We start from the raw sequence: 19,213 nt of genomic DNA, 5'->3' as shown, positions 1-19,213 counted from the left end.
GACTTTTTGCCACATCACTCGGTTTTGTTTAAGATCTAAGATGGCCGCATCATAATTTGTAAGCACTATCTTTCTTCTTTACAAAACTATTTTTGGGAATGGTTAGGAAAGAGTGGAAAGGTAAGGGGGAGGGGGTAATTGATAGCTACGTATAACAAGTTGTCGTTGTGACTCCTGCCTTTTGTCCAAAGCTAGAAGGTGAATGGGTTGAACCAAGCTTTCCACTTTTTCCCCTCCGTTCCCAAAAAAATTTCATTACTTTTCCCTACCGCTTTAACCTTTTAAGCTTTCAAAAAATACAAAAGCTGGGATCTTATTGTTGTCATTGCATGGAAACATGTTCAAGGTTTTTGTAATCATGTCATGGTTTGGAAGGTTTGGGTTTCAAACCAATATTACTCGAAAAAACTAATATAGATTACAATGCATCGTTTTTATTAGATACTCACTAATATAACTTCCGACTACTATCAAAATTGTTGTAATCAGTTGAGCGATTCAAAAGTTTTTGGGTAGTTTTTCATTTCGACGTATCTGCTGACAATGAGAGATTCTCTTCGTGTCTCCTCTCTTCCGTTTTATACGGCGAAACTAAAGCATTGAAAAGAAAATTTTCAAAACATTTAGTTAACCAGTGATTCCGGCAACCGATTCGTGCAAAGCTGATGTGCTAAAGTGCATTAGTATCGCCGTAAAAAGCGGAAGAGAGAGGACACGAAGAAAATCTCTCATTGTCAGATTCGTTGAAATGAAAAAGTATTCGAGAGTTGAGTATTTAAGAGAAGGTGTTATGACACAGATGATGATTTTAGTACCACCCTAAGTGGTCTAAAATTTTCATAAAAAGAACAAATCCACAAAGTTTGATCAACATCGGAGTACTTTTGCTTATGGAATTACTAGTGCGTACACCTGTACCCGGTTGATTACAGCTAAAATATTCAAATTGACTTTTTTCAATTTTTTCCCGATGGATTTTTTTAAAATTAGCATATTCTGAATCGTAAAGACCTGTACTAACACGTTGTGAAAGAAAATTTTATGTACGTCAAAGTTGCATAATCGCACCCTTCAGACATAGCGTGCGGCAACAAAAATATTATTGTTCGAAACCGCAAACTTTTTCTCATAAACACACTTAGGGCAATATTTTTTCGTCATTTAAAGTATGTATGCATAAACTGACTGATATTTAAGCATATTTTTGGAAGTAAAATATTTTGTGTTGCCAAAAACGGATACTTTTGTTGCCAAAATCGAGGCTTGCAAAAATTGAACCATGCCAAAATCGAACTATGCCAAATTCGAAATCCAACTGTATTTAATCTTTAAAAAGTCCGCCTAGAGCCATCTGTTCGGTACAAGTAAGTTTTTGGCAATCTGCGGTAAGACGTAGTCCTACGGCAATAAAAATATCGAAATATCTTATAACCGCCAACTCCACGCGAAAAAGTCATCCATTGATATGCATCATAGAAGCATTTCAATTTCTGATGTGTAGCTCGTCGAAATGGAACAACACAAAGCGAACTCCCCAATACACTGCTTCCAAGTGACTTCTCAGTATCTTTGCCGCTGCAGCGCGCTGGTGAACTATACAGTTCTGATGTGAAGCGTGAATTTACAGTAAGGATCGCACAGTGAAGTCACACTTGTATCGCACAGTAAAGTCACACTTGGCCTTCACAGTGGCAGTGTAGTTGTTTTCATGTCCGCTTTGTGCGGTGTTTCGGAGAAGAAAAGACGCTGTCGTCAGTTCCATTGCCACTTACACTGCGTCTAGGAGCCAGTGAACTAATGATTATACCTCTGCACCCTTGCTATTCACTGAGAGAACTGTGTGAATCACTCTTCGCACCCGCTGCAAGTTGAGGTGCTGACCATCTCTGAGAGGAGTTTACTGTCGAGAGGGCGGATGATATATCGCTTAACGATAGCCTCATTGGAGGAAAATAAAAGTCGAACGTTCGTATATTTCGGACTGCATCATGCTGATTTATCGGGGGGTCGTTGCAATACACCGTTTGAAAGAAATCAGCATAAAGGTTTGCGGAATCTTTTGCGTCACTCGCTGTCGTATCTTTATAAAAGACGGTATTTGGAACTCCGCCGCACTTACTACGGTTTTTGGTGAACTTCCAGAAAGACGAAGGATCGCGCTTCACTTGAGATTCGATTCCACGAATATAATCCCGGTAAGCTGCGTCACGTTGTGCGACATATTGTTCCTCGAGTTGACGGAGAACCTCTTTAGTCTGGGTAGATCTGTGTTTGAAATAGCGCTTACGAGCTTTTCTTAAGCGATTACGAGCATTGTTTAATCCAGCGTTCCACCACGGCTGACGATTGCCAGGCGCTTTGCGTTTCCTTTTGATTGGTACGTGCTCGTCAATTATCTGCGTAATTGCATCATAGAAACGTTGAACTGCATCGTCTGTACCGCACTGCGCGAGAAGGGTGCTCCAGTTGATACGTAAAATTGCGTCGTTGATAGTATTGTAGTCGCAGTGAGAAAAATCGTGGTAGCACCCGTCTAAATGTTCTTCTCTATTAAGATTACAAACGTCAAGTATTAAAATAAAAGGTTTATGGTGCGTGTCAATTCTTAATAGCGGTGAAGAAGGTGAAATAATTTCAGCACAATACACATCGTTTACGAATGCTAGGTCAAGTAGCCTGCCGTTCAGGTTAGGAAAGTTGAAAATGCTTAAAAGTGTGTCGGTCAAAACAGTTTCTTGATCGGATGAAGCATTGTTTGGCAGATAGCTGTTAGTCTCAGAGTCGTAGTTCCATACAAGGTTTGGTAAATTATAGTCGGCCAGTAATACTACCAAGTCGGTGGGTTTTACGAGATAATTAAGCTTTTGAATACGGTCGCAATGTTCTTTGTATACGGAGGGGTCAGAACCTGGCCTAATATACACGCAGCATATGTACATGCACTGCTTCGGTAGTTCTATGCAGACCGCAACCTGTTCTAATCGTTGATCGCCAGGAAGAGGTACCAGACGACTTTTGAGATTGTTTTTGGTTGCAATTAGTACACCACCGCCCCGCAACAAGGCACTCGTCGAACTATTACGGTCACATCTGTAGAAATTGTAGTCAGAAGAAAATTCAGATGATGAGACGTCATTACGAAGCCATGTTTCCGTAAAAGCTATGACATCGTAGTCAGATGATGTAAGTGCAAGGGAGAGATCGTTTGTTTTCGTCCTTAGCCCACGGACATTTTGATAGTAGGTAGTTAGAGGAATTGTCCGAGATGTGTTGAGCCTTTCGTTATTACGTGTGGATGGAGCAAGATTCATATGGCCTATGGATTCGCCGGAGGGGCCGAGGTCGTTATCATGAGATCGACAGGCACTGCTGGTGGTTTCCAAAAAATCCGTCTGTTGGTCGACTTATCCTCGAACTCGCGAAACACTATCCCAACTGACCATGTACAAGGATCCATGGCCTTATCTTTTAGGGCCTTAGGCATACCCACCTTGTATGAGATGAAATTGAGCGTTCTTGGATCTTTACCGCGAGGGATTAGTTTCCCAACCGTTATACTATTGGTTCCGAGTTTATCGGTAGCCAAGTTTACCACACTTGCCTCATCAGCTTCAGGAGAGATACCGGATAGATATAGCCAGAATTTTTCATCAGCGTCATTGGTTGTCTCCGAAACCACAGAAGTATATTGTGTATCAGTACCGCGGGAGAGTTTGGATGGTCTGTTTGTCGAATCATCGTTGTTATCGTCCCAGTCTCTTCTTCTTTTGGCGGAATTAAAGAATGTCGGGTTAGGAGAAAGTGTAAGTGGAGTCTTTGGAACCGAGTCAATGAGGTTTTTAAAATTGGTGCGTATCTCATTTTTGATATCCTGAAGTATGTCGTTACGTATTTGGTCTTTTAGTTCAGTGATCAACTGTGAATTTGCTGTTTCTATAGAAACAAGCGCGTTCCGGAAACGGGCTTTATCCATGATGTTTTTGCAAGTGTTACACATCCAAAAAAGATTAGATTTTTTGACGACAGCAGCAAGTATTTCATCATTCAAACCACAACATTTGTTGCAAAAAACAGCAGAACAACCTCCACATCGCAGAGAATTTTTATCTCCTTCGATATTGTTAGCGCAACTTTCGCAAATTACAGGCATGGTTGGATTAAAAGGTGCGTGACAAACTAAGTGTTACGGTCAGACCACTTTTTCTGTCCAAATAACAGATGGCGCCACAAGCAAAATCGATCGAAAACGTACGAGTGGACTGGTGAACACAAGCCTAACACTGTACCTGACAATTATCTATCTTTGTCTATCTAAGCTCAAATGATGGCAGCGGCAGAGCAGGATGGAAAGAATTCGTACTGACAGCTGATTTAGCTGGGATGCAAACCAAGTGGGAGCCGGAGTAATCAGCGAGGTGGGGTGGCGGAGGAGCTATACGCCTTTTATCAACCACAGCTCGAGCTGATGAAAATTTTTCTTCCGTATTGCTCAACCTACCTGGGATCCAGAAAAAATATTCAGCTTTATTGGTAAAGATGCTTGTGGTAATCGGGATTCAAAACGTAAACGGAATTTTTTGGCGGTTTTACAAAGCCAAAAATCACTTAAGAACGGAGCGATGATGCACAAGTAAACACAAGACACGCAGAGTTGCCAAATATACTCTCTACTAAATATAATTCTCTACGCAATGTAAAAATACTTTGGCATATCGGAAAAGCATTTATACAATATATATATAACAAGGTTTTTCTTAATAGTGTTGCCAACTTTTCAGTTTCCCGCCTGATTAGTTACATTAATTAAGGGAATATTAGTCTCCTAGCAGCAATAAACGCAATTAACAAGGAAGGTAAGAGCTCATGTCTATTAGCGAGATGAAAAACAGTTTACAAGGCTATGATCAAACAACTAACGTATATTTTACGCCTTTTTGAAGTAACGTTTTCTCATCTAATGCTATAAATCAAACGAAGAACTGAAAAGCTGGAAACACTGTTAAGAATAACTTTGCTATATATTGTATAAATGCTTTCCCGATATGGCGAAGTAGTCTTACATTGCGTAGAGAATCACTGCTTAAAAGAAATGATATTGCTTATAGTTTTACATAAAAAATGGGGTTTTGCTTGATTTAAAACGCTGTTTCTCGGGATCGGCAAAGAATACCTGGGGGCGATGAGTGATTCTTATGTAAAAAGTCTGCGGAACACGATGAAGTTGAAATTTTTGAGATAAAATTGTCTTCATTGAGAGAAAAATGTAAATTTAGTTTTCACATTGAGTTTAAAAATGTTTGGCTGCACTGGTGCTCAAAAATAATATCTTTTTCGAATTTCTTGGATGATTTTCTTTGAAAATGTGAAAATAGTGTCTTTCTAAACTTAATATTTCTGGAGATATAAGTAAAAGAAGAAAAAAATTACATAAAAATGGAGTATCGCTCGCTTTAAAATGCTGTATCTCGGGATTGGCAAAGAATACCTCGGGGCGATGAGTGATTCTTATGTAAAAAAATCTGCAAAACACGATGAAGTTGGAATTTTTATAATTAAATTGACTTCATTGAGAAAAAAAATGAAAAAATGAAAATTTAGTTTTCAAATTGAGTTTAAAGATGTTTGAAAAATAATGTTTTTTTCGAATACCTTGGGTAATTTCCTTTGAAAATGTGAAAATAGTGTCTTTCTAAACCCAATACTTCCGGAGATATACACCCCTATTCTGTATTTCGAACGCGTTTATGTTTCGTTCGAAACTGACATTTCGTTCGAAAAAACAGCGGCTCGAACGAAAGAACTTCATATGAAAAAACAACTCGAACGAAATATTTGCCAAGTCGATCGAAATATTTCAACTCGTTCGAAATACAGAATATAGGTGATAAGCAAAAGAAAATAAAAGATTTTGACAAAAAAGGGTATTTTCCTTAAAAATGGAGGTGCTCCCATTAAGGTGAAATTAGTCGTCATCGATTCGGCCAATTTCAAAAGCAGTTTTTTTGTTTGAAATAAAAATTCTGTTCATGAAAATATATTTGAAGTGTTCAGATTGGTAAGAAAAATGCAGTATTTACAATTTTACAAACAAAACCCCGCTTTTGGGCCCAAAAACTGCTTCCAAAATTGGGCTCGAAAAGTTGATGACTGCTAATTTCCCGTTAATCGATGGAATGTCCGATCGGCACCAAATTTTCGATTTTTGCTTTTTGGCCGAAAACGAACAATCTGGCGAAATTTGGTTCAAATTCGTGAAGGTCAATTACACGGGGCTCGGACACTTGGCGTGGAATGACCCATATAACAAATATATGTTCTATAAACATTTATATACGGATTTCACGCCAACCCAGCCAAAGGTTGGCACGACCCTCTCAGAATTCAATGAAACTTTGTGTGTGTATAGAGTTCATGTAAATAAACCACTTTGCATACTTAGTTTTTTCAAAATTGGTCTAGACTAACTTTTGGAAAGGTTATCACGGGGAGGGACGCTCCCGCGAGCATGAGACAAAACATCATTAGAAGAAAACGAGGTGGAGATGTTGGCCCGTCCTGAACGGCATACACAGGTTCGCAATTCAGCGCAGAAGTTCGACAATTACTCACGAAATCACCCAGTATACAAAGGAAATGTATCAATTTACACATGAGGATAAAGAATGGCTAACCTTTAACTAAACTTTTATTATCCCACCCATGACCACTTAAAGCTCGTTCACTTATCTGCTATCGTGTTGAAGTGTGTGTCAGTGTCTGGTATGTTCCCCTGGCATCGATCTCTGTACTGCTCCTCTGCTGCCTTCGACGTCGGTCCACTCCGTTAATGCACTCAGTGCATCGCAGCATCAGTATGCTGCAACCCAGGCATGCCATGTTGGTGGTTAGGCGATATTTGCGCGAAGTATAATAGGCCTGTATGGTGGGATCGAAAGGGTGTTTTAGCAATGATGGCCGACGCATCACAGGACGGATAACTGCTTACCGATCTCTATTGTCCCTTAGGTTCACAACTCCATGGCTGTGTTCGTTTTCCCGAATCTACAGCGCATCTTGTGCAGATTAGTGTCGCTCAATTTGTCTGGTGAAATAGCAATTTTATAGCAAATTTGGGAAAAAACAGCCAGGCTGCCGGTACCAACCTTGCTAATAACACTAATGGGCTTAGGCCGGCGATTCCCAGCCTAGCTGCATTTCGTTAATTCACTTCCGTTTGTAGTCAAGGATCATGTTCCTCTTCGGTGGAACAAGCAAAATGGATTGTAGGGCTTCTGTCGGAAGAAGCAAACAAGACGACAGAATAAGTATTCCTGGTGGACACCTTGCTTTCACAGGATCACTACTCGCAGAGCACTAGGTTGCTTCTGCAGACTCGCTGGGATGGAAACACTTGCACTAGAGTCAGGACTATTACTGTTCTTCACTTTTGGACTACACTGCTAGTAAAACACTGGTATTGGTTATCGAATATAAACGCGGTATATTTCACTTAAAACTTAAAACTAACGTACAAGGAGCGCTGTCCTAACCTAAAGTGTACAAGTCGCACAAGCGATTTATTAAAATACATAATGTTGTACATAAGTAAAGGGACGATTCAAAAATGAGGTCCACTAAATTTCTGCTTTTTTAGAACCCCCCTCCCCCCTCTGTTCGATTGTGTCACAAAACTCAACCTCCCCCCCCCCCCCCCGACGTCACACAAACCTAAAATAGAAATAAAAAGCGTGTTAAAAGCAACAAGTGTTTTATAAAAATAGCTTAATCTTTTAAGAAGTAGTGTAAGATTAAAAACCATAGAAAATAACAGTCGCGTATTTTCTCAAAAAAAATTTAATTTCTAGATTTTTCCGGATAAACTGATCTCAAAGTTATCTTTTTAACGAAATTATAAAAAGATTCCACGTTTTGCTAACTTTCTCCACCCAGCGAGTAGACTTTTACTGATTTTTTTACCGAATTGCTGTATGTAATTTTATTAGTAAAAAAAACATTTTTATGGACACGATTTATGAACTGTGAACAAAGGCTCTAACAACTTTCAATTGCAAATCGCCACAAATCAATGAAGAAATGAAGTTTTGGTTTCAATTGAAGAGCACCGCTCCGCTTTAAAACAACTTCAATCTGCATCGGCGAGGCAGGTTTCACTACATCGTGACGATAGCTTTTAAAGTTTTTTTTGTACTTATCTATCAAATATTTAGTAAAAGGCTAGAAACTTTGATTGCAAATGAACTGAAAATGATTTACATATACCCTTTAATGTAACGCATGGTATAATTAATCTAGTGTAACATAGGTAAATCGTGCCCGACTTTCGGCGCCGTCAGCTGAAACAATTACCAGCATCAATTGAAGCTTGCTTGAAAGATTTTGTTCAACAAATGAAACAAGTTGCTTTTTGAGTGAAGAGAAGATAAGAGAGAATCAGCTTTATTTATTTGTTTCGACGATGTCGGGTCCTCTTGCGATCTTCTGAAGTAAGATAAATTCGAAAATCGAAATAAATCGATCAGTTTTTGTAGCCTTTTTCTGAGAATAAATTTTCTTCGGCGGATGTCACATTTGCCTAGACCTCCCCCCCTCTGTCACAACCTGTCACAAAATTGACACCCCCCTCCCCCCCATAAGCAGTGGACGTCATTATTGAATGATCCCTAAATACCCCCACCACTTGCGTTCGATATTCCACGGGAGTTCCATTAAATGGAACAAAAACGGCTGGGCAAAGTTCCAACTAGATCGTTGTCGACTAAGCGGGTGCAGTACAAATGTCGCATCGGTAAAGCATCAGAAGAAAGGCACGTTGGTTAAACAGGACAAATGTCGCTACGGTGGGTGTAAACAAATGTCGATAATGCAAAAGTATGGTTATCGATGTTGCAGAAACAAGATGAATGTCGATAATATTGCGATGATAAAACAGTTCAACTTCCAACTGGAACAGATCAATTAACGCCAATTTAGCTGGATGGCCTCGAAGGGCACGGATAATTGTAGCTCACACTTTTCTCAGGCACTAAAGTTGGGCCCGCAGAGCCGATTTAACTCGATCGCCTCGATGGGCACGTTTTAACTTTGATCGCACTGGTGGGTGGTTTGAGCGATCACCAACGGAATGATCTTGCTGGTGAGTTCAATCCGTCACTTGGTTCGTTCTTCGATCGGTGGTATCAAGATCGTGTGAGATCGGTAATGAGAATTGAGCGGGTGGCATTCTTGCAGTTATCAAGAGTGTTATCGGGACGCGATCCTTTTCCTCTTTCGCTATCCCATCTGCTGTCTGTTGGAGATTAGAGATCGTCCTGTGATTGTCTACCGGAGCACATTTTCACAAGCAGCAACTTGAGTAAAATAAATGCTACATTCAATTAGTTCTGGTGGGATAGTAACCATTCCAAGGCAGCGGTACTAAACACTGTCGCACGCTGCCTTTGGAGCGGGTGACAAAGTCTTATTTTTTTTCTCTTTTTTTTAAATAAAAACCTGATTTAATCCACCTAGTGGTGAAAGGAACCTTTGTTATACCGTCTTACTTGCAATTTGAGATAGAATTCGACACGTTTGGTTTACATGAAATTTTTGCGTATAGAATAAGTTTACAAAATTTGAACCGAATAGAAGCACTTATAAATTTTGATAGTTTTCCCATGAACTTGCTGAGTAAGTTGTTACTAATGAGGGTAAGTGCAAGTAAAAGTAAGTTGTAAGATGAAATATTATTCTTTAACATATACATTGCGTAGTAAAGGTCTAGTTAATAGGTTTTTGAACTATGCATAATTTCCTGTAACGCCATTCTATTTGAGTCACAACAATAAAGTTTTCTTGAATAAATTTCATCAATTTTTATGAACCTTCGGTTACTCACGTTGTTGTATTTTGTACACCATATGTAGGTTTATGAATGCCATCTTGTTATATAGTTGCAAATCGTATATTACGTATATACTAACGTATATTCTTCAATAAACTTGTTATGAGCAAAATGTCAGAATTATTCAATGCATTATTACTTTAAATTGTTAGGAAAATAGATTAGCATAAACCGACATCACAGAAACGAAGCAAGTGCATGTGAGGTGTACCGCAATTGGCCCCAACTGGAATTTTCTTTCGTTTCTTCATATGGAAAATGGTGTCTGTGTGCAGCAAATTACCAGCAAACGTAAAATGTTTAAAATGTATCCGTCTGTTGGTCGAGTAATTCGGGGTCAAAATCCGGGTATTTTTTATAATCAAAGTTCTACAGTTCGTAAACAAGGAAACATAGAGGTATACTATGTTCAGCAAAGTTGTGTATTTTTATTATTTATACAACTTTGTAATACATGAAAAAGTCATACAACAATTACAAAAAGAGCTAAAATAGAAAAACTGATTTTTCAATTGACCAAACTCGTGACTTTAGTCATGACCTTGAAATGCGGTCAGGCATATATTAATATTTATTTTGGAACGATGATTCTACAATTGATGAAGGGCTTACCGTCCCTTCATCAATTGTAGAATCATCGTTCCAAAATAAATATTAATATATGCCTGACCGCATTTCAAGGTCATGACTAAAGTCACGAGTTTGGTCAATTGAAAAATCAGTTTTTCTATTTTAGCTCTTTTTGTAATTGTTGTATGACTTTTTCATGTATTACAAAGTTGTATAAATAATAAAAATACACAACTTTGCTGAACATAGTAAAGTAATGAAGAACCCATGTCGAGCTTTGGTAAATAAGGGGGGTTGTGCAGACTTCTTTTGTCCAGCGCCTCTGTGGTTCAAAGGTACACGGGTACCAGTGAGCGACACGCCCTGGCAGGTGTTGTGGGTTCAAATCCGGTTATAATCTCTGATTACAACTTGGTTCGACCCATGCACCTTCCAGCATTGGACAAAAGATAGGAGTCACAACGACAACTTGTTAACCATAGCTACCTATTATCCCCCCCCTTCCTTTCCACCCTTCCCCTTCATTCCCGAAAAAAATCCTTCTTCATGATTTTTCAAATTCATATACAATAAATAAGATCTCTTCGTTGAAGAGATAAAAGGTTACTGTCTTCAGCAAAATTTCTTGTAATAATATGCTCTAAAACTTTGCAGAACACATCAATGTGTTATATTGAAACTGAAGGAAAATAATTTTTTTATTTCACTTTTAGAGGGATTAATCAAAATTCAAATTCCACCAGACGATAGAGCTTTCAATTTCAAGAAACTCTTCCAAAGGTTCGATAAACTTAAAACCAAGTTTTCCTAGTCAAAACTCTAGTGCGCACGTTTTCTTTGGTTTTGGGCTACTGTGCGCGCGAGTAACTGTGTTATAAAAGTGGGCGCGAGTGTTCGAGGGTTAATATCTTTTGACCGGTAAAACCAATTCTTATGAAATATTGCATATATATTCGTAGTGTGAAAACCTCTCGTTTGATATTAAAATAATTGAAATTAGGTTATTTTTCTTGGTTAAAATCATTATAAATTATTGTTAATTTTGGTGTGGTGTATTGAATTACTCATAACTTTCAAATTAAACATCCAATCAAAAAACCATTCAATAGTGATCTATCCGGCTATATTACCTGCCAAATGAAACTAATAGCACGTATATCGGTTTGGCCATCTCTGAGAAACAGGCGATCATTTGAACCTTGTCAAAACTGGTTTTTTAAGCATAACTTTTAAACCACTTGTTTGTTTTCAATAAAAATTGGCGTGAAGTTTAGCAATAGTAAGAGCTTTTATTTGGTACTAAGATCGATGAAATCGGTTATGTGGTTCCGGAGAAAATCGTGTCACGTAATTTTCACATTTTTGCTTATAACTTTTAAACTGAAAGTCAGACCACGAAACCATTTAATAGTGATATACTAGGTAAAAATACCTTTCAAATAAAAGTTATAGCAGACGAATCGGTTCAGCCATCTCCGAGAAATAGGCGATTGAAAATTGAAGCGCACACACATACACACATACACACACACACACACACACACAGACATTGCTCATTCGTCGAACCTGATCGATTGGTATATGTGACACGGCCCTCCGGGCCTCAGATCGACTTCGTGTTTTTCGACCAATTCCTAAACCTTTGTTATATTGTATAACAAAGGTAAAAATTCAACTCGAAAATTATAGCACCTACAAAAATGATCTATGGGTGACTTTTTGGAAATTTTCTGAATTTGAAAAAAAATCTGAAAAACATTAAAATGAATTTCTATACTGAAACAAAAGCGCTTTAAAAATTAAAAATCGATTTCCCGAAAAACGCCAGCTCGGAAATTGATGAAAATTTTTTTGGAGATAGACAATTATGTGGCCTACAAATCTTTCATACATCGCAAGATGGTCAAATTGAAGGTAAAAACCATGCTGATCCATGGAGATATAAGGCTTAAACCCACATAGTAGGACATTCCCAACTTAAATCTCAAATAGTTCCGATCTGGCGGAGAGGGGAACTTATTCCTCGATAATTAATTGTATCGTGTTATTTCCTTTTTTTAAAAACACGGGAAACATAACGGATTTTTTCCACTACTCAAGAAATATTGCTTGTGACAGAGATCGACTAAATATAATTCTTAATGGAATACATAACGCAATCGCACTTTTTTTAAGATAATCGCGGGAATGTCATCCCGACCAGTTAATGTAAAGGGTTTCGATTTTTCATAGTCTCAACTCCGACTGTTCTAAAATATTGCTCAATTCAGCTCTATGCGGACGATGTTCAGCTGTACATCCACGGCTGCGGAATGTCTCCTCGTGAGCTTGTTCGATTAGTTAACGAGGATCTTGAAAGAGTTGCGTTGTGGTCTCAACGCAATCAACTGTTCGTCAATCAATCCAAAAGCAAAGCGATGTTCGTGAAGGGAAGGCGCAGGACAGTGGTAGCAGATTCGTTACCATCAATAAATTTAGATGGAGAGACTATCGAATGGGCGGAGAGTGCAAGAAATCTTGGTTTTGTGTTTCGAGCTGATCTGCAATGGGAAAATCTAGTCAGTCAGCAATGCGGAAAAATATACAGTAGTCTGCGTTCTCTATACTGCTGTGCCACTTTTGCTCCCGTAGACACGCGTTTGAAACTCTTCAAGGCGTTAATTCTCCCACACTTCATGTTTGGTGATATAATGCTGGTTGGCACACGTGCTTGTGATATGAATAGGCTTCGTGTAGCCTTAAATTGTTGTGTGCGCTTTGTGTACGGGCTGACTCGCTACGATCACGTTACGCACTTGCAAAAGAATCTCATCGGATGTCCGTTAACAAACTTTTATGCGCATCGCTCCTGCATGTTTCTGCGAAACCTGATGAAAACACGCTTGCCGAATCTACTTTTCCAGAAGCTACTGCCGTTCCAAGGAAATCGTTTACGAAACCTAAGAATACCACCTAATACCACGGTTTGCTATTCCAGTTCTCTGTTCGTACGAGGTGTAGTAAACTGGAACAGTTTACCTGATATTCACCCCTATTCTGTATTTCGAACGAGTTTATGTTTCGATCGAAACTGACATTTCGTTCAAAAAAAACAGCGGTTCGAACGAAAGATCTTCATATGAAAAAACAACTCGAACGAAATATTTGCCAAGTCGATCGAAATATTTCAACTCGTTCGAAATACACAATATGGGTGATTGTCAAACGTTCAACGTCAGAAACAGTTTTTAGAGTGGACTGTCTCGAGTTCTTCAACAGAAACTAGCAATTCAATTAGTATGTATGTTGCAATAAAATGTTTTATATATTTTAAGATATATAGTATGTAAACCGTAGATATTCGAGGATAGCAAATGAAAAAGGGCTACCTTTACGCTATCAAGACAGAAATAAAAAAACAAACAAACAAGTACATCTTTATCAGAGAAACTGAAGCGACTTATGCTTATCACATTTCTGGGGACTTTGCGAAACGCGTTTTCTACCTGGAGCGAGCTAGCCGGAGCTGGATTGAATACATTCGAAAAGTGTTTCGTAAACAACGTACAAATGCCTTCAGTTGTATTCGAATTTTCATTCCCTAAGGTCATACTGGTAGGAAGACCGCTTTCTTTTCGTTCAAATCATTTGGTATGTTATTACCAAAAGAGTCGACCCGTATATAGTAGCATGTGAAAAAATTCGACTTGAAACGATCTTACCAAATTGCTGATTTGGTCAATATAACATTGTCCAAAAATTAAATTAATTTTTCCATCTGATATCCATGTGTATTATTTAAACTTATTAAGGCCAAATTTCTAAGTGCTTGATGAGCTAAAACGAAACAAATAATTAAATTAAGGGGGCATAGTACTTTTTACACCATATTTTTTACCTTATTTCAAATTTTTTTTTCTCGATAACGCGAAAAGTGAATCGATTCGGGTTTTTAGAATTCTAAACATTGCACTTTATATTAGTATTTACAATTTTGTTTGTATATGTGAACCTCTTTCCCTCTCCCCTACGGCTCCTTGAACATGATCATTCGAAAAAAACATGATTTGCGGTACCATGGATTGGCGCTGGGGGCTTATCCGAATTGAAAAATTCCAAAACGACATGAAAGTATATTAAATTATCGCGTGTTTGACCCATCCTTTTTTTTAAATTTGAACGCTTAACAAAATGGCGGATATTCAAACATAAAAGTAAGTTTTTTAGCCGAAAAAATTGACTTTAAACATTTCTACATTTCTAAAAAATCCAAAAATTGTAATATCGAAAAAACGATGGGTCAAATACTAGGTAAGTTTATTGGCTTTGAAACAAAAAAAGAATCATGTGAATTGCTCGAGTCGTTCTTGAGATATTTATGGTACCGACTTTCAAAACCTGGTTTCGAGAAAAACGACTTTGAAGTTTTTATTCGCTGTGTAATCGCTCCAGATATGCGCGGTACAAAAAGCTGTAACTTTGTCAATTTTTGGAATTCATCGAAATGACTTGAAACACATTTGGTCAAAATGTTAATCTTTCGAAATAATCAATAAAAAAAATTTCGATTTTTTTAAATTGAAAAAGTACTATGCCCCCTTAACATATTAGGCTTACCCGATAACAAGGCTGTACGGCTCAACCGTCTGCCCAAAATCTCAGTGGAGGCTTTAGGTAGGAACTTGGGCTGGCGAAAGCAATGTTGGACGCTTTCTCATTTGCCTACCCCATTTCATGCCCTTTTGCTTGAAACAAAATTGGGAGACATAGAATTTTTTGACCAAAAAAAGTGTCCCGGCTGTGAAACACTTCGAAAAATCCATAACAGAAAATAAAAATAAAGAAAAAATAAAGAAATTTAAAATGAAAATAAAATATTACATTTTTCTATGGTGAATTGAGACCCCTTTCCTCTTTAGAAAGCGAGTTATGACCCATCTCCCCTTTAATAGGATGGGCTTCCATACAAATGAAATGCAAATTTCCTCTAATCTCGAGAAATAATCAAGCAAATGGAACCAAATTTGGCATGTGGGAGATTTTGGAGTCTTGAATTTATTTTATGATAGAGACCTCTCACCCCTGTAGGTACACACTTAAAAAAAAGCACCGAATTCGGTAAAATTTTACCGAAATCTAAACAGCTGAACGTTCGGTAAAATTTTTTATGTTACCAAACGTTACTAAAGATCCGTAAACGTCGAAATGCATGACCAAAATTTTTACCGAACGTTCAGGTGTTTAGATTTCGGTAAAATTTACCGAACTGTTTAAGTGTGTAGGGGGATATGGACTCTCATACAAATAAAACATAATTTTTTGCGATACTCAAAAACTACTTACTCTTTCGTATCTTCGTGCAACGTAAGAACTATTGAACTAATAATGTAATGTATATACTGGACACTATCACTTATTTTTCTTACAAAATAGAATAAGCATTTACCTTATTCGCCAACCGGTTTCGGGTAGATGTTACGGGTTGGACCTAGCCCCGATGATGGGTAACATCTACCCGAAACCGGTTGGCGAATAAGGTAAATGCTTATTCTATTTTGTAAGAACAATAAGTGATAGTGTCCAGTATATACATTACATTATTAACTCAAAAACTAATCGAACTCGAGAAATTCGACTCTTCCATAAAACATTAGTCAATAACAAGACCACAAAAACTATCTATAGTAACACTAGATCATTCAGGACGAGACGTTGTGGTAAGTTGTGGCAATACGAATTGTCGGGTCAGTTAGTCTCCTATAAAAACTGTAAAATTGCTTTGGCTAATTTAGAAAACAGACACTGAGGAAGCCTGCAAGTCGTAGGCGAAATACGTATCTGTCGTGAATAAAATATACATAGTAGAATTAAATTGAATAAGTTATCTTCTTTTTTAATTTTAGGTTTCGTATTCTACTAAGACGCTCCCAAAACTTCAGTGTTAGTTTAATAAACACGTCAAAAACGATGGGTGTTTCACAACAGGGGACAATCCCCTACTTTCCAGAAACTCTATTTCGGGTAATTTGTGCTTTCGAGAAACCTGCTTTTTGGAAATACGAGGGCTTTCGTAAAGACGGGTTTCAGGGAAAAGTCGTACAGTTAAATCAAACTATTATGTTGCAAAAAATTGGCATCTTTTTTATTTTAACTTTATGTATTCTTCAGCCTTATTTGTTTTACAGTATTTTACAGTCGAAATCAGCTTGTTGAATTTTATTTCTTTTGATTTTCAGGTTTTCATAGGAGACCAGATTGATGTTTGTGAAATAAGTCGAATCGCAACAGAGTGATCTACTTACTTGCCCATTCATTTGTCAAAAGTGAGATGTTTTCCATAAACCGCGATGAGATATTTTATAGTGGATTTTTCATGTTGCATTTTCGATGTGAAACAGAATGACCATCATTCTGTCTATTTAAAAATCCCGTGGATATAGGTCACTCTGTTGAGTAACATTTTTGGAAAAATTATGTATGAAATCAGAATGCTCAACAGTAATTTCGTTCGAATAGGAATGAATTTCGGTTTTGCTTCGATATAACGTAACGAAAATAAAAATAATGTTGGTTTATATCGAGGTATTACTGAATTCACATTATTATGGAAACATTGCATATTTTTGCGAAAATTACGATTTTTATGTATTCTTGTGTTGAATAACTTTATACTCTGCGCATTAAAAAACTTGGTCTGCAGAAATAGAGTTCTCTTTAGACTTTTTTCGACAATAGCGTTTCCCATAAAATGTACTGAATGATTATAAGACCACTGTTGCGGGACAGTTCATGTGACGTAACTAGTTTAATGTAGGAACTATTGAGGAACTGTTAATAATAGAACATTGTTTTTTTTTACAGCTCGAAGGACCGTTTTTGTCGTAAGGAAAGAAAATCTAAGGATGACGAGGGTACCGAAAAGCTCAAAACTGAAGAAAAAGCAATAGACTCCGTTGGCGCAGAATTGCCCATTGTTTGTAATGAGTCAAAAGATGTTGCTAGCGAAAATCTGAATACTCTTAAAGATCCTGTTATATCATCTGATAATCAATAAGTTATACCGCTAGTTGACAATGCATAGATGGATAGATAGATGCATAAATATTCAAAACAATTGATAATCTTTCAAATCGCGTATTTTATCTGGAACATACATATTTGTATTAATGAAATAATTCTTAGGTTTAGAAAACGAATTACATTTTGCTTCATAGAGTGTGTTAGAAAATAAGCTAATTTACATATATCACATTTCATCAAAAATTCAGCATTGTTTTGAAATAGTTGTAAACAGCTGCGAAAAATTGCTCTCCTTGACCAAAAATATAACAATCATATTCACTATTGATTAGCTCGAAAGAGTAAACCTTCTGTGATAATTCCGATTGAATGTTACTGTTTTCTAATTTCATTTCATACTTTAAACCTAGAGCTTTCGGAATAAGCGTACACATATCGCTTTGAGTCATATGGTCATCCATCATAATATTTTTAACTGCCTTAATTTTTGACTGCTCCATTTCTTCGAACCATCTATGCCTATCGCTGATCTTTCCTGGTTTTTTCTTTATATCAGATTTTATGTATTCTCTATAAGTCCGAAATATGCGTTCATTTTCGTTAACACTTTTTTCTGCCGCTTGATTTAGTGACTGGATTTGCATTTCGTTATCATCCATTGGCATCTGTTTCCAATAAAATAAGAAAGAAATTATGTGAAGATAGAGTTAAACAGAACTGAGTTCCGTAGTCTTCGGTAACACATAAAAGTCTTACCGCTTGCAGTGTCTTGATCATTTCGCTACAGGCTGCCTGCTTGGCACCTTTCTTTGTTTTATGTATTCCATGTCGAATGATTTTACCGATACGACATTCATATTCAAACTCTGGAGCATGCGACGGCCCAGAGCTACGCACACACTCAAACTCCGGTAGTGGAAAATTTCGTTGAACACAAATGTCTCGTACTTCAGTTACTTTATCCGAGAGAACCGATAGACATAGAATTGGATCTTCATCCATAGTTGTATCTCCTTGTTCTAACAGCTCTTTGAGCAGTCTCAACGCAGCATCGTGCTTGGAATCCTTTTTTGAATGACCAAATCCGGTGTGCGTCCGGCCAAGTGCTGTCACAGACGTTTTGAAAATTTTGGTATTTGGTAAAGTACTATCGAATTCTTCACCGGTGCACTCGTAGATAGGATGGCCACTTTTACGAGCAACGCATAATTCTTGTAGCTCTGTAACGGGAGTCTTGGCCCCCAAAACTGTTTTCGTAGACATTCAATTTATAAAATTTACCGAACTTATTTCGCGTACTGCGTAGAATAATTCTAATTATTATTTTTGAATTTTGATTTCTGGTTGGCAGGGATGCCACATATAATTCTATGTTTTTTGTTGGAAAAATCTGACAATCTGTACGGCGAGGAAAAATATCTGTGCAAAAATCTGTCCAACGCAAAACCATGAGAGTGAAAGAAATAGAGAGTCATTTTACTGACTATTTCCGTCTCTTTCACTCTCATGTAAAAGCTCGAAAATCTGTGTAATTTGGTGAAAATCTGTATTGTGCTTCCCGAGAAAATATTTCGTTTTCCAGTTTAATATAGTTGTGCGCAAAGGTAAATCATATATTATTAACAGTGTAAGCACGTGTAAGTTTTTTATGTTTATGCTCTTATTCTTTGCTTAGATAACATTTGTTTTGTCTTATTACGTACAGACTTACAAACAACACAGTTACAATGTCTTACGTTAACCGAAAATGATAAAATTTAAATG

The 19,213-nt window shown here is 37.4% G+C and overlaps 2 protein-coding genes across 2 annotated transcripts in view; one reads left to right on the top strand and one right to left on the bottom strand.

The window, feature by feature from the left end:
• Positions 1-17,647, top strand: part of LOC128732827 (cell division cycle and apoptosis regulator protein 1-like) — a 238,167-nt gene extending 220,520 nt beyond the window's left edge. Inside the window, exon 10 of the mRNA XM_053826232.1 lies at positions 17,291-17,647. Within this exon, the coding sequence (XP_053682207.1) occupies positions 17,291-17,483 (193 nt within the window). The 3' untranslated portion in view covers positions 17,484-17,647. The remainder of the gene's footprint in view (positions 1-17,290) is intronic.
• Positions 16,565-18,849, bottom strand: LOC128732828 (uncharacterized). The gene is made up of 2 exons (XM_053826233.1): positions 18,206-18,849; positions 16,565-18,114 (listed from the first exon to the last, which is right to left on the bottom strand). Exons 1-2 carry the CDS (start codon positions 18,710-18,712, stop codon positions 17,686-17,688), a joined length of 936 nt encoding a protein of 311 aa, XP_053682208.1. The 5' UTR covers positions 18,713-18,849; the 3' UTR covers positions 16,565-17,685.
• Positions 18,850-19,213: the final 364 nt, after the last annotated feature.

This window comes from Sabethes cyaneus, chromosome 1, assembly GCF_943734655.1.
Source record: "Sabethes cyaneus chromosome 1, idSabCyanKW18_F2, whole genome shotgun sequence".
Taxonomy (NCBI): domain Eukaryota; kingdom Metazoa; phylum Arthropoda; class Insecta; order Diptera; family Culicidae; genus Sabethes; species Sabethes cyaneus.
The sequence above is the reverse complement of the archived record's forward strand: the minus strand, read 5'-3'. Positions and strand labels throughout refer to the sequence as shown.

Bases quoted from the DNA above. Each gene is read 5' to 3' on its own strand.
- LOC128732828 (XM_053826233.1), bottom strand. From the start codon at position 18,712: ATGTCTACGAAAACAGTTTTGGGGGCCAAGACTCCCGTTACAGAGCTA. The intron at 18,115-18,205 runs GTAAGACTTTTA...TATTGGAAACAG, and splicing joins TGATCAAGACACTGCAAGCG to ATGCCAATGGATGATAACGA.